General features: G+C 42.3%; 1 protein-coding gene across 2 annotated transcripts in view; it reads right to left on the reverse strand.

The window, feature by feature from the left end:
- The window catches only part of PPARGC1A (PPARG coactivator 1 alpha), a 69,226-nt gene extending 54,033 nt beyond the window's left edge, over window positions 1-15,193 (reverse strand). For both annotated transcript variants that reach the window (XM_068404188.1, XM_068404187.1), the window contains exons 1-2: window positions 15,013-15,193; window positions 9,802-9,981 (exon numbers count right to left, since the gene is read on the reverse strand). In XM_068404188.1, the coding sequence (XP_068260289.1) occupies window positions 9,802-9,981; window positions 15,013-15,060 (228 nt within the window). In that variant the 5' untranslated portion in view covers window positions 15,061-15,193. The remainder of the gene's footprint in view (window positions 1-9,801; window positions 9,982-15,012) is intronic.
- Window positions 15,194-16,624: the final 1,431 nt, after the last annotated feature.

The following is a 16,624-nucleotide window of genomic DNA, read 5'->3' on the forward strand; positions in this document are numbered from 1 at the left end:
GGACTTAGGTTTTTGTTTATTAAAATAGTATTAAAATAATTGCATATGCATCCTTTTTTACCTGACAACTTTAAGATTTTACTAGTCCGACAACAAGTCTGTGAAAATAGACAAACTAAGGACCTGTGGAAGCTAAGACTAGCCCAAGAGGTAGGCTTCCTTACATGAAAACATGACATGAAAACTGAGGCCACAGACTGAGAACACTCTTGCCTGCCACCCATCTTCCTCTGAAAACTAGGATTTGGCCGTGATGGGCTTCTTGCTATATACAGACATGCCTCCTGGAGAATCCATAGTTGCTTAAGACTAGTGTAAGATTCTCCAAATAGGATCAGGAACTCATTACCAGTCCTAATAAAGTATCATTTTAAGGGGGCAGAAGCAGCAGCAGATGAATACAGAAATAATTCCTCAACTTCCTGCTCTAGGTGGCCCTGCCTGAGCAGGCAGGGTTGGATCAAATGACCTCCCAAGGTCCCTTCCCACTTCAACCATTCTGTGATTCTCAAAGCCTTCCCCTGCTCCAAGTCCGTTCTTCACCCTTTACCAGCCACACTGTCACCTGCACTACCTGGCTGCCCACACCTCACCAACAAGCCCTCCTGAAGCGGAGACGATAGACCCAAGGTCCCCTTCACTCAGTTTGAACCCACAGGGCCTGGCAGAGTGGAGCACATTATAAACAGATGCAGATGGTCGACTGATGCATATTAAAAAAAAAAATCCTGAATACTAGACAACTTTTAAAACTCTCATCATACCGGCTTTTCACTTAGGGCCACTGACTGCTCTGTGGAAACATGCAAGCCCACAGCGTTCTCATCAAAATCAAAATCCCAATGAGAAGTCTCACTTCCATAACATGTATTACATGCACTGTCCAATGCAGTTCCTGAACCATTATGTCACTGTTTAAACAGCAACTTGGGAGAACAATAATTGTTTTTTTCACAAAAGTTTAGGAGTACTTTCATAAATAATTTTGAGTTCCCTCCAGGAGAAACTACCATTCCAGAAGAAAACTCCCATTGTTTCTTCTAGCAGCTCACGGGGAAGCAGAACGTTCCTCTGACCAAACCAATCCTCCAGATAACCGTTATCATTACCTCTTTGCAAGTAATCTCTTCGGTGAGAAACAAGTTTTCCACCCAATTTCTCTATATTCAGGCAAGCGTATCTCCTGTAGGAGAGATTTGCAGTCCATCAGATCACTTGATGGACTGCCTCTCCAAATCCCTATAAAGATTTAATATCGATGAGCCCTCAAGGAGCAGATGTGGCAGCAAACAGAAGTGTAGAGGTGTAGGAAGTTCTCTCTGCCCGTTTGACACCTCTAACCCTGTAACGTGCTTGGAAGGGCTGATCCTCCTGAACTTCATGCAATGAGCTAGATGGCTGTGAGCAGTTCAGGCAACTCAAAGCTGTCACAAATCAACAAGTCAACAACACCTGCCCAAGGATGCCACCATGGCTCCTCACAGAAAATACTCTGTTCTTCCGATTATTGTCTTAGTGATTAGACGTACCCATTATGGACCAGCACCCCATTGTGTTACTCACAGTAACGCACAAAAGCACAGACGTGTGAGGAAATGGAAGTATTATTCCAGTGCATCACACAGCCCAGGCTTCATGACAACACCAAAATCTCAATAGGTTTTGGTTTTGTGCTTTCATAAACAAAACCCAGTGATAACTGCATGTGGTAAAAAGCAAACTCCAACCGTGGCCCTTCAGACTCATCACCGCCACAAAGTGCTAATCATTACGAAGCAAGGCTGTTGCTCCATTGGGTCAGAATGGAAAACTCAGCCAAAGCCACAAACTACAGGCTGCAAAGGGGCTGATTTCCACCCAGACCTGAAACCAGCCTCCATGGCTGAGCGTGCATGAGCACACAGTCAGATCCCTGTGTGTGCCAGTGCTCTAGTCCATCACTTCCAAACACAGGCATTAGGATCCTGTATGCACCTGTACAAAGCTACTGAAATAAAAACCAGACACTGGAGAAAAAAAGGCCCAAAAACCTGGCAGGGGGCACTCCTCCAGAAAGGCTGCAAATTTCTGGTGCATCAGAGCATTAACCACCGTAATATAACAAGAGCTACAAGTGGGTAAGTTTTCACAGACACACATGAACACACGCACTCTTCCTTGTATTTTTCTGCTCATGGAGAAAAAAAAAGTTGGACATGATTCAATACCAAAACTTTCTCCCTGCAATAAATTTGCTCCGTGCGATTTCCTCCTCCTGACCTACACATGCACAATAGGTTAGCGGCACTAAGAAAAAAAAAAAATTCCTAAATTAAGCTTTGCTATGATTTTATCCTTCTGTAATGGCATGGGACTGACTTAATGTTAAGTGGGATGGGGCAGCAGGGAAAGAGCATGCCAGGGTTAAGATGGAGCATTTAGTAGCAGTTAGCAATGATGCACGGTGCAAAAATAGCAACAATAAAAAAAAAAAAGAGGTTACACTAGAAATAAAACCATTAAGGGAAATAAATTTAACAGTTTAGCCAATTAGCATTTGTCTAAGAATGGCAAACTTTCTCTTGCTGTTGTTAAGCAAACAGGGAAGAAGAAAACAGAGAAATCTTATCAGAAATATTTACTTCACACTAGCAATGCCTCTGTGAGTGTTCTTCTAGCAAAAGACAGAACCACTGTCCCACTTTTTTGCGACCCTCTCTGCAGTTCTAGGGAGAAAAAATTTAGTTCAACATTATCGTAAGCTAGAATATGGCTCTATTTACGTGACAAGTTGACAACATACAATTTCATGCTTGCTGAACTGATCTGTGTTATATATTCACTGCGAATATTATGAAGCCTCACCATTATAAATATGAAACAGTATACACTTATTCAAAATAACTCCAGCAGTAGCAATTTATAGCTCGCTTGTTTGCGTGCTTATGAAGTCCAAATGCCACCTTAAGAAGCTGCATCTCACTAAAACAGATGTGGAGTGTGACTGTGACCAAAGTGGATTTAAGATGACCTCTGAGAAAGGAGGCTATTACATTTTTGTCTGTATGGCAGCTGACACCAGTTTGTATTTAGATATGTAGGCAGTGGGAACATGGTGTAACACAGTGTCCTCAAGGGCTAGTTTCAGCATTTGCCTAATGACCTGATTAGCTTACTACTGTTCTGGTGAGTGTTAGTCTTCCCTCTTGCAAAAAGCACAGGTTCTCAGCAGAGCTGAGACATGGCAAGTATCTCAAGCCATGGTTGCTCCAGGTGAAATATCTCCTTAATGGGACTGTGAAGGGGATCAGTTGCATTTTCTTGATCGTGCGCCTGGGGAATGGTCTTGGTGGCCTCATACATCAAACAATAAGCTCTCAAAGCAATTGTTTTTTGCTCACTGGTTCTTGCGTTAAAAGAGATGTGTTTAGACAGTTTGTAGTTTGTCCAAGTGGGAAAGAAAAGGGAGCAGCAGCACAAGTTGCTCACACTAGATACGGAGCATTTGTATAAACTCTTCCCAATTACATAGAAGCTGGTTCGAATAAAATAAATTCCACTTACTGCTTGAGCCTTTTTAAATGTCAGCATAGCTAGTCATAGATTATAGTTTACATACATAATCCCCGTAGATGTAATGTTATTGTGCTGGTCTCCTATTTAGTAGATGCAAAAACCTGAATCAGGCCAGAAACACTGGAAAAGGTAACGCATTCGATCACATGAGAAATGTGACATTGCTCCATTAGGAATATAAAAATTCTGGCACTTTTGCCCAGCCTCCGCTATTTTCTTTCCCTGGAACTGAGGGTCTTTCCCCTAGTCTCACAAGTGGTTTTTATTGTTACCTTTTATTGTTCTTATAAAGTCTTCTGTCCCAAATCTGCATCTTTTGCCTTTTATGTTTATTGTTGTATTAAACCTACAATATTGTCTGTTTCCCTACTAAATCTATCCCGTAACCACACACTGTACATTCATCTCTCTAGGACCTCAGTAGCTCTTATGTATTTGCTTTTATGATCTCTTATGAACTGCTAGGAATAGCAATTTGCAGTGCTGTTTGTAAAGTCATCTCAGCCTGAACTCAGCCTTCCCCTTTTTCATCGCGCAGCGATACTCTGCAGTGAAATCCCATTTGCCATAGAAGCATTTCATTACAGGATGCATTTTGGAGGGACACAAGTTCCCAAATACCCCACGTGTGCTTATATGTAAAACATTCAATGTGTATGAATCTGAATTTCAAAAACCCTACTTATTAGAGCAGGAAACTACATGTTGATACGAGATGGTCCTGTGCTACCTTCGGACTCAATGATATGCTGCCCCCTCCACGTTACTGCCCACAGCTATTTAATTTGTGCTCTCCGAGGCCTCAGACATGCTGCTATGCTGTTCACACAATCTCAGTTCTTTTAAGCACTTTGATAAGCTTTATTCTGCCATTATACCATCCAGGACATTAAACACAATGTTTAAGTTCTATGTTAAATCACAATCAGTTCCTATTAACTGTTCCAAGCTCCTCATTTTTATCAACAGTTACTTTATTAAATCCTTAATAATATAGATGGAATAGTTAGTTAATTTGTGTGTTGAGCCATGGATGTTAATTTGTAAACATAATAACATACTGCAATCATTTGCATAATAGCATTTTAATCTTTTTAGTAAAAGCTGTAATTCCCTACAAAGTACGCTGCAGTAGAAACTAAGTGACTATTGGTAATAATAAAAAAGGCCTTAAAATTCTGATCCTATTATAGTGTTGGAACATACCCAAACTGCTACCATAATCTCTGAAATGTTACTGTTCTCTGATTTAGGTGTCTGTGTCAAGAATAAAAATGAAGTATAACTGGTAGCAGAAGACTATTTCCTAAATGTAATTTAGTATTCACTAAGCACCAGCACTTTGCAAATAGCTCTGAGGCTTTCCTTCAAAGTTCAGAGCTCTAGTTATGCATATTGTGTGAGGTACACCATGCAGCTCACCTCCAGCCTCTGTTGTGCTGAATAGATGGCTATGATAAATCATGCTGATTTGGCACTGAAGGGCATCAGCCATCAAGGATTTGACTACGATGTCTTTTTTTCCCTGAGATTATATCTCCTTGAACTGCCTGCCCTGGGCTACTAGTTTGGGAGAAAATTAAAAAGTGGAAAAAATGCTACGGGAGGCCAGTACAGAAAGTCTGTATAGGCTCAGCTCTGTGGAAACCCATTAACACCAGTCACAAGACTGGCAAAGAAAACACTGGTGGTTGTTTAAAAGTCAGGCCAAGTCATTTTACGCAAGATCTGGTAATTCATTAATCAATCTGGCTGCAAACCTTGAATGAATAACCTGAAATAGTGAAAGAGACAGGCAGCACCACAGAACATGAGGGAGTTTATAATATGAACCAATGCAAATTACCCTGGTGATGTTTAAGGCTCCCCTCTACCCTCATCATCTTCCTGACCCAAACCCTTCCAAATAAATAAGAAATCCTTTATCTCCATTAATTTCCCTGCTGCCAGGGGCAAGACAGTATGCATTTCATTGTGCGCCTCTTTTCTCTCCCCACGTTCTCATTGTTTGTAATACAGCATTTTTTGGCAGCCTACAGTAAAACACAGTAGCCTATTTAGGCATTCCAAATACACGGCACATAGCACGGTCTTCAAAAGTAACCTGGGCTACACCTATGTGAAACAATTAAAAATAAAGTCATCAAATACGTTGAACATCCCTCTGGAATACTGACTTATGTAAAGAAATGAAACCCAAGGAAGGGCAAGCAATGTGGGTTTTCTGAAGTCTTTTTAAAGGCTAAAAAAAGTGTTTTGCCAAGTATGAGAATACCACACTTAGAAATTTTTATGATTTTACACAAGTTCATTTACTTTAACAGGTTATTGCCTATCTATGGGCTGCATTTTCTCTTAACATCAGCTGAGTTATTTGTAAGCAAAGCCAACAAAGAGATATATCCACCGTAGATGTCTCCTCTCTCCATAATGCTAGGCATGGGTCATAAATAATTTTAAATATGACTAACCTTACATGATAGGGTATGGTATATTTGAAGAAGCCTCGGGGAAAACAGTTTTCACAAACAAAAAGCCTTCTCACTCATGACACGTTAAGTTGCATGGTTGTTCACATTTTCACGTAGAATTGGCTTTGAGAATGAAAAACTAATCATTCTGATTTTCTAAAAGTAGACAAATCAATTTTTTACAAATACAATTTTTTAAAGTCTAGTTCTTCACAAAAGCAAATAATGAAAGTGAATGATGCAGTGACCCATCTAAATAACTGGTCTTGGGTGACTTGTTAACTATTTACTTGCATGAACTTGTGTCAACAGACAGTGCCCTGAGGGGCAAGAACTCCTTCATTTTATCTTTCCAGTAGTCAGAACAATGGGCAAAGAAAACCAGGTGAAAACCAGAAGTGATCAAGCTGTGAATAGAAAGAAATCAACTAATTCATAATATGCATATGTACATGCTTTGGTAAGAAGAGCCTCCATGCTGGAGCAGATGGTACAGGCTTGACTCGGGACTGGTATCAGTTATACTGGCAGGCGAGTAGAATAACACAGTGATGCGTCAGGCGCATCTACAAGATACTGGTGTGTTTTAATATGAGGGTGAAGGCCAGCATCTCATCACACCTAAGCGGATGAGAGTAGGGATTTATACTCAACAGTTACATACTATCTAGACTAATTAGACCCTTATCTCACTTGGCTCCTGGTTGCTACCATAACTATCAATAATTTCCAGTCTGTGAGACTCCCTGCGCCACTGCTTGTGGGTGCTCAGCGGAAGCGAGCTTCCAGGAACATGATTTGCAGAAAGCCTGAAAATTCACTTTCTGAAATACAAACCTTTCTTCAAAAAAGTGCACCAGCTCGAGACATCCAGGAACTTTGTAAAGGGCTTTTGAACACTGGCCCTCACCTAGACAATGCCACATGTACTGCATTAATACCTCAAAGGAGAGCGTGCTTCATTCAAGGTTAGGTTTGGCAATTGACACTGTACAGCCTGTGCAATTAACACTGCTCTTGTACTTCCTAACATTTGTTTGCCATTCTGGGTCTTTCCCTTCCACCTCAAACACACTGCATTTCTATTTTTCTATGACAAGGCACTCATCCTGAAGCTTAAGTTAGACAAAACACATACTCCTGCGATGATATGAGAGAAAAAAAGAAAAAAAAAAGTAAAAAAAAAAAAAAAGAAGTTATTTTCTTAAAAAAAAAAAAAAAAGCCAGTGCAGATCAATATGGAAAAATCTAGAGATTACCAAATGGGAAACTGCACAAAGTTTCCATTCTCTCAGCTAAAACAAATAGCTCCTCACAGAGTATGAGAGAGAGTCTCTGGAGGAAGAAGACATCTTCTTCTGTTCTTGAGCACCCCCAGTCATCACATTACAGAGCAGCAGAGGCGAGAAATAGTGCCAGGTATCCAGCCAGCTGCATGATGGAGAATGGAGACAGGGTTAATGTATGGGAGGAGAAAGTAACTGTTTCATTCCCATCTTCCTATGCCAAGCAACCAAAAAATGTAAATATAATACACCATGAAGCTGAAAATAGTCTAATTTTGCACTGCAGTATTGCAAAATGCTATTAGAGCACAATTTATCTCTACAGGTAAGTATGGGCCAAGGTGTGCTGTCATAGACAGCGATGCAGCCTGCAACCGAAGCTGACGAGTGCGAGGAAACCCAGGCATTTGCAAAGAGGACACCAGAATTTTCCCGTTAGGAAAGCAGCAGCATATTTCATTTTCAAACTATTATTTCTGACCTATTAGTTGCTGCCTAGATGCATTCCCCCAGCTGCATATCACCTGTTTCTTCACACTGAGGCTGTTCATCCTCAGACGCAAGCAAATGTGCCCATGAGAGGCTGCACATAACGACCAGTACCTCATGGCACCATAGGTGCCACTTAACCTCACAATGAGGTTAAGTACAAGCCTATCTGGTTGTCTTGCTGTTTGCAACATGCTTTGATTTTCAGAACGGGAATTGTCTCATATAGGAAGTGACAATTCCTATATAAGGCGTGTAGGGGAATCATCACTACCTATTGGAGACAATTTTGTACTCGGCACCTGTGGCCACCAGCGCAGCCAGGCAGTTACACACAGGGTAAGCAATGGGCCTGTGGTCAAGTTCCACTGGTTTTACTGGAATAATCTGGGTGCTTGGAGCTGGTAAATGCTTAATTATATTACTAATCTGGAACTTACACTTCGAAAGTCTGCATCTTCAACTGTTTTTTCCAAAAGGAAAATGCCTCTGCATTTGGCTTTTGATGAATGAGGAAAAATACATCTCCTCTGTTACAAAAAAGGCAAAGCCACTCTCCCCCACACTAGTTGCAAATTGTGTCCCCTGCCTCCCTACTACCAACTATCCAAACCTACACACTAACACGCCGTACCCTGCCCAAGGCAGTACAACTGCAATTCAAGAACAAGACAGGGTTTGGAAACTTTGTAAAACAAGGCACCGAACATCATACAACTAAATAAAAAAGAGGGCCTAAGCACGGGGCTTTGCAGGGCTAATTTCATTTTGATTTGAATAAAAATTCCAAGTTACTTGGGTGTAAATAATAGAAATTGAATAGAGAGGACTGGTTTCTGCTATCAGTTACACTGGTATAAATCCAGAGTAACTTCATCTGCACCAGGGAGATCACCATGGGTTTAGAGCTGTATACAAAAAAGAAGAATTTCATTCAGGACATCTTAGGTAAGCATTTTACTATACTGTTTCTGTTAATCTTTTCCAGCCTTTAAACTCCACTGTGATAATTTGGGGCTTCCCCGAGCCAGAAGGCCAGCCGTACTTCCTGGAGCTGCAGTACCTGTCATGTGAGAGGCAGCACCCACAGCTTGCTGTTGCACAAGGTCTTCCTGCCAGCTAATCAATTTATTGTCCAATCAGTGGACAATCTATGGCATCTCCTATCATCAAGGAGGGAAGGAGGTTAGGGTTCAGGAGCAGCATGGCTGCCCCATAACCACAGGGTGGAGAATCATGAAGGCTTTACACAACAAAAGAAAGAAGACCAGACACAGAGGCAAAGAGACCGTAACCTTCCTCTCATACACCCTGATCCTCAAGGCAGTATTTTGAAGAAAACATTTGAATCTCTCCTACCACTCTTCAACTTTTATTTTAAGACTGCTCTCCGTTGAGAGATACATGAAACATCCCAAACAATGCGCTGGCTCCTGAGCTACTGACAGCCCTTGCTGCCTTCTCTGCCACATCCACCCTTTTTCTTCCCTATACATCAACTATGAGGACCTCCCAGTTTGTGTGCAGAGTGCCTTGCACAGTAATGCTCTGAGTGGTAAAAACCTTCACTAGAAATGCCCCAGCTCCAGCTACCCATCAGCTAGCTGCTGTGCTGCGCTCCGCTTCTTGCTGGGGAATGCAAGTGGAAGACAACAAACACGTTTCGACTTTCATTTTTCTTTGTAGCTGACAACTGTGCAACTCCTCGCCATGACACCACAAGGCAGTGCGCTCTAGGCTCTCCTTAGTTGTTTCCTTTAAAAAAATCAAAAGTTCTATTTAATTTCTTCCAAGACTTTCCCTCCCCTCTCTCCACACTGCAGGTGTGGGTTTGTTCACAAGGATTAAAGACACCAGTCAGAACCTGTACCACATATCACCTCTTAATGGGGAAAACCAGTAAAACCATTGTCCACCAGGCCAAAAAAAAAAAAAAAAAAAAAGGGAAGCAAGAAGGAAGCAAGGCCTTTGAAACGTGCACTTGCATCGCCTTGACTTACCTCGAATATATTGGTGGGTTCATTGCTGTACTGATTAGAGATGATCTCTGACTGGTCGCTGTACCACTTGAGTCCCCCCAGAAAGCTGTCCGCATCTAGGTCGTTCACATCTAGTTCAGAGAGGTCAAGTTCTGGGAGATCTGGGCAAAGAGGCTGGTCTTCGCCAACCAGAGCAGCACACTGCAGGAAACAGCAACATAGAAACAGTTTCATTAATTACGAGGAATCTATTAACTTTAATATCACGTTACAAGAATTAAGCCTCGATTGAGCTATGGCACAGGGTCACTAGAATTGACTTTGTTTTCTGGAAAAAAAACCACTAAGCATTGCATCATTGTTAGGTCTACACAGGTATGTAAAGCACAGGGGGAAACAGGTGGGCAAAAGCTGCCTTCTCTATCTCATCTCTGACCAGGGGCAACGACTTTCCTTCTCCCTATACCCTTTGATAACAATCGTGTTCAAAGCTTTATTAAATCCAACAGCAGAGGCCAAAGCATGGCCTTATTCTCCTGCTTCAGAGCGAACCAGTGCAGGTAGAAGTTACAGCTGAATACCTCTGGGCAAGGTCTGTCACGCATTTCCTGATGCATTCAGGTTAAAGAGGCACAGCCTGTTACAGCCTTCAGCCCTGGAGGCTAGCTCAAGCTGGAGATAGTCACACTTTCACTTCTACAGATCCTCACAGTAATCCTGGAGGTCAGTCATGATGGCGGCTACCACACGGGCATAGAAAAGTACTGGTCAGTGATGCTGCTCTGTTCTTTCCCTGATGCACTCAATGAACAGACCACAGCCACCCAGTTACACGTCAGGGTCCTGGCAACTGAAGTGCATCCTGAAATATCCTTATATTCACCTTTGGGTGATGGGCATAGTTAGTTCACGCAGCCTTTCACCTGCTTCGTGTGAACATGTATAGTGTCCCACTCAGCTTCCTAAGTGCCCCCAGACAGCGACTGCAGTGAGGGAACCAAATGGGTTTTCTTTCTCTGGCAGCCTCTGATTTAGTAATCCTCATGTAGAGGCTCTGTGAAACATTTTGGTTGAGGTACTAAAACAAAGTCTAGTCTGCATGGATCCTCTTCAGCAGCGCAAAATGTTTCTGTCTCCATGACTTACAAAGAGAGCAGTGATAAATACAAATAAACTGGGAATAACTGTCCTTTTATATGCTAGTATGAAGCTAGACAAACCTACTAAGCAAGAAAAAATTAGTCACACACATCCACTTTAGCATGGCAATGGAAATGTTAGAGTATCCAGCAAAACCATTTCCCAATTATGGAAAATGTGTAGTAACAGCTTGGCAAATAGCTGAGTCCCATACGTCAATGATGCTCGAATGAAGCAATTCCTCCTGCGCTGTACCACGTACCCTTGTAACTCATCTCCAAACACCTACGTTGATATGGGTATACTGCAAAACACATGTAAAGCTGCAGAAGCACCAGGCGCTGAATGGTTAAACACCAGTTAAAGTTAACTGAGTCTAAGGGCTTCCACCCTGAGTATTTCAAGTGTTGCGCTATGGATGGCCAACAGCAGGTCCTCCTCGACTCCTGTCAGTTGACTGGGTGGTTTGAACAATTTCCCAACTTCTATTTGGACTAAAGTCAACCCATAAAGTGCTGCTTTCTGAAGAGAGATGTCTGTAGGGCACTAACACAGTGCCCATGGAAGTGAATTGCTCAATACCAGTTATGTCACTCTCTCAAGGACCGCCTTTTACAACAACGCAAGCGTGAGCTGCTGAAGGTGCATTTCATTGAGGTTTTTGTTCCTCGGAATCTCAGTGTGGCTGCAGTGCGCGGGCTGGATGCAGCAGCGCAGCCACGAGCAAAGATTTTGTCTGTTGGCACAAAGACTCAGTGCAGCGGGTGCAAGCTATAATTTACCAGACAACTTCTATGTCTACCAGGACACTACGAGATAATCACAGAATAGGCCAAGAGGCAGGGGAGCTGCAAGGCTGCAAAACGAGGCTCTGAAATAGCAGTTGCTTTCCTTCCTATTATTTAAGGGGCGGCAGAACTTTAAGAAGTCAATTTTCACCGCACACAATTTTTAATCACTATTTTGGTCATAGGAAAAAAAAAAACAACCCAAAGAAATAAATTAAAGAGTTCCCTCTTCTTTAGTGCGAGACACAACCTTCCAGCAGCAATCTTATAACGCAGAGATGACCTTTTTTGATGCTTGGCTGAAATCTCTGATCTCATTAAAGGATAATCTAGTTTTTGACTGAAAAGGTAGATTCTCAGCATCATTCTCGGGTTTGCGTTGTGGAGGTCAGTAGCTTATAACTGATGCCGTAGACTTCTAAAGTATCCTGCTGATCTGTTACTGCTTTCATTTGTAAAAATAGCTTCACTCTGTGAACCACCTGCTTAAACATGTTTACTCTTGGTAATCTGCATTTTTAAGTTCCTACAGTGGGCTTTTGAAGCAATATAAACAATTGTATTAAAAAAAAATCCTGCTCATCGCAGCTTTCGTTTGCCTATAGTGACTGCAATGTCACCTAAAAAAATATAATTGCTGAAATGAAGTATATATGCTCTTGCCAATGTTGACATGATAATAAAATCAATGTTTCTGAATATGACATTATGCTTCTAATCTGAGACACATTAGTAGCAAGTGTTCCTGTTATTAATTTATATTTGGCCTTTGGATGATGCCAGATTTAACACTGCAAGTCCTAAAACTGTCCTCATCTGACACGCTGATATTTACTGTTTGCCTATACATCTGTAACAGGTGCACCTGCATTGCTAGCACACATTTTACTGTCTTCCCACTGTTATTTGATATGATAGTTATTCCATAACTATAGCCTTAATTTTATAGTAACATCTAGGAGGATAAAGCAGTCACTAAACACAAAAGGCTAATTACTGTGCATTATTTCACTCCAACAGACTTTTTTTCTCTTAATTCAGGCGCAAACAAAAAATGAGCTTAACTGCACTGACAATAATGAATCATTATAATTAAGTATAATTCTCCACTAACGTTTTGGACATTTTTGTGCCTTTGAAGGTAAACTAAAAAAAAAAAAGAAGACTGGACTTGTGCCATATTAATTATATTAATGAAAAAATAATCTGTGTTTTACTTTTAACAAGTTTTTCAAACAGCCAAGAGGATGAACCCAGGAAAGAAATACAGACTTGACAGAACGTGTGTCATGTGGATTCTCTCTATCAATCTTCACAACCTTACTGTACATCACCTTCATTAAGCTGTGAAGCACTGGGGACGCTGATCAGCTACAGTGATGCAGGCCTTTATTAAGCAACGTGCCATCCTGTCATTATGTGAGCGAGAATATAATACATTTTATGTTGACAGCAAACCTTAATGATTCAAAAAATGAAAGCTGCCTCTAGTACCTGCCGCCTGCGATATTTTAGATCAGTAAAGGTGATCCCCTGAGCCAAAGCAGCACGTAGATTCTACCGTATTGCTATAGGGAGTGCAATGCAGAAGCACGCTGGTAAAATCCTACCCACAGTTAATCCATCTACCACACAATTAATATTAAGATCAAACCTTTTTTTTTCTTTTTTTTTTTTTTTTCTCCACACTATGAAAAAGTCATTGACATAAATTATCTATTCTGTTACTAGCTTGAAATTACTGCAGGAACTCTAGTGATTAAAATAAATCTTCAGTATTTCCATATAAGCTGGTTCCTCAATCAGCTCCTAGCAGCATTAGGAATAATACATGATGGAAAAATGAAGCGACGGCAGCTGAGACCCATGCTACAAGCCAGACAACAACCCACAGGATACTCCAGCTACTCAGAAACAATTAGGACTTTGGAGCCAGAAAGTCATCCACTTACAGCCTTGACTCATAATAGCTACAGGACATATGAATTATCCATATCTATTCCACTTTACCAAGAAATCAAAACAAGATAAGAGCAATTACAATATGCAAACAGAAATCAGCGGATACAATGGCAAGCTGCAAATATTTAAAAGATGACAAAAAGACTTGAGAATCCGCACACATGCTCTGCCAGATAGGAAAAATATACTGGAGAACACGGTAATGTTTTTACTTTAGCTGAGTAGCTCTCTATGGCATGAACATCTTATTTAAAAGGCATCGCCTGTAACCTGTTTTTCCCTCTCCCGTTGCCCGAGGGGAGCATTTTAAGCACTTATTCCAAGCTCGCAGCCAGAGGGTTAGTTCCTGTGAGCAGGTCTGTATTTGGGATTCCTCTCCATGGGGTCCAAAGAAAGTTTGCCTTGCTTCCCAAGTTGCCCGAACTTTCAGGTAACGCTCCATTTTGCTGAATGCAAACATGCAGAAATCCTCAAACCTCACTTTATACTCCAGAGATTACCAGGGAGCTGCTCGCCTTTTTTTTTCCCCCTTTATGAATTGTAGCCAGCAGAAGCTGTGGATTTGATGTATTGCCGTCTATTTTTACACAAGCAGCAGCGTCGGCAGCAGCGGCAGCAGCAGTTCACACAGTCCTGCATAAACTCTATTCTCATGGTTCATCCTGTTGTCTCTGTTGTACAGTGGGATTTAACCATTTGTTGGACTACTCGGATTGACTGAGAGCCCTGCTCTACGGGACATTAGCTACAGCGTCATTATTCCAATACCACAAGAAGCAGGGAAACGTTTCCTTCCAGAAATCTCTTTTAAAAGCATCTAAAGCCAAACAACAGGGTATTCATTCTTGCGTGCGTGTTTGAATTCTGCAGCTGATAAACATGGAAAAAACCTTCGACAGAGCACAGTGAAACAAGCAATTAAAATTCGAAGCCATTGGTTAATTTTAACTTCTTTTTTTTTTTTTGAAAAAGAAATGTTAATCTTATTCTAAATAAACATGGCATTTTTCCAACCAGGCCACTAAACACCACTGGAAAGACTTCAGACACCGATTCATATCAATATCTTAGCGCATAAATATTGCATATGACAGGAAAGCGAGCCAGAGGCACATGAAAATAGTTTCCAACAGCAGGAGATACTGATGACAGGAGCTCAGCTTTGATTTGCTCAAGGCATCACAGAGTAACCTTAAAATAGCAAACTTAACTGGAGTTAAGATAAGATTCGGACTTGTTTGCAAAGTCCGCTGCCTCGGCGGTCCTGCCGGTTCCCTGACGAGCCCCCCGGCCCCGCCGGCCGCCCGCGCCCCACGCGCTGCCCACGCCACGCACCCCTCACCTCGAGGTCACTCCATACACAGTCCTGGTTGCACATGTCCCACGCCATCCAGCTGCGGAGCGACGGCAGGAAAGCTGGCAAACTATGGCCCAGAGGCAGGTAAGCCGGCAGCAGACACTCATGCAGGCAACGAGACCCTCTCTGAGAGTGAACCGAAGGCACCTGTCTTACTACTGCTCCCCGTCACATGACAAAGCTATTAAAAAGTAGGCTGGGCTGTCACTCATCCAGCCTTCTGGTGCCGCTGCTCCAGCCCGTGACGTCACCCAGGGGCAGACCCAGCCTGAAGTGAAGTAAATCTTTGCGAAAACCCGCTCAGACCTCGGCGGCCGCGGCACCACGCTGTGACTCAAAGCAGATTGCCACGCCACACCCCCGAAACTCTGCTCCTGCTGTACAACAGCTCCCATCCCTCCCCGTTTTTTTACGTTTCTTGGCTTGCTTGCTTTTTCTCATCCCCCCCTTCCACCAAAGCAAACAACAGGCAGGGCTGTGCTTATTATAAAGAAAAAGTGAAGCAACTCTAAGCTGAGCGACAGCCTGCGTGCTCTGAATAGCCTGAGCCCAACCTTTGCAGCGCCTGCACGGGCTCCGCCGCGCTGTTCCCTTTGGAGAGGCTATCCCAGAGTTCGGCAAAAGTAATACAACACCTTCCAACATTTTTTTTCACAGAGGGGATTTTGCACCTTGCCAAGTATTTCGGTTAGCTTAACGGTTTCTCGTTGATAACTGCAACTGAAGTTAGTTTTTCCACACTAAATGCATCAGCAAAATCCAACCCCCCCCCCCCCAGCATTTCCCAGGAATGGAGTAAGCATCTATAAAAAACATTCATACAGTTATCTCACCTGCTACAAGGAGGGAACCTGATCCTGTTCCTAGCTAGACTACAGTATTTCTCAGCTGCTCTTTAATCACTTCTCTGTCTCAGTGTACTCCCCGTAGAAACCAGGATTGTTACAAGCAACTACCATGGTCCTGCCCGTAACTGCTCAGACCACCCCTGCCTGCTTTTTACTATAAGCACCACTGCCTCAGGGTGCATTTCTGTATAAACACCGTGCACCAACCCCTCTGACGTGGACCCAGCTGTTAACAGAAGTGTCTCCTGCTCGAAGCCTTTCCCAGACAACAGAGGCTGTTGCAGGTGCAACTGGTTTACGATGCCTCTCTGCACTGCATACACAACAAACTCCAGGTACCAAACTGAACTGCAGAACATTGCTCACAACAGGGAAAAAAAACCCAACCCAAATACAAGTCTTGTTTAACTATCCCCACCTGCCTGCTTATTGTCTTAAGTTGCAGGGTTTTTAATTAGCTGGGTGCAAAAAGTCTTGTGAAGTGTAAGCGCTGGCTCCGTAGCGCTGGGCTAGCAGTCAGTCATGAAACTATAATTGATCATCCTTCTTGTCATGAAATATTCATTTTTGTTGTTATTTGCAAACTTGAGTATTCTAAAGGCTAAATGAATTCAATTATTATACAAGGCTATGGCGATTTTGCTGAGAGAAAAAATAAATAAAAAGAAGCACAATTCTCAAAATAGCCTTTTTCCCGCAGATGTTGGAAACTTCAGAAATGGTAGGAGGCCTCAGATACATTCTTAGCT

This window comes from Nyctibius grandis, chromosome 6 (assembly GCF_013368605.1).
Source record: "Nyctibius grandis isolate bNycGra1 chromosome 6, bNycGra1.pri, whole genome shotgun sequence".
Taxonomy (NCBI): domain Eukaryota; kingdom Metazoa; phylum Chordata; class Aves; order Nyctibiiformes; family Nyctibiidae; genus Nyctibius; species Nyctibius grandis.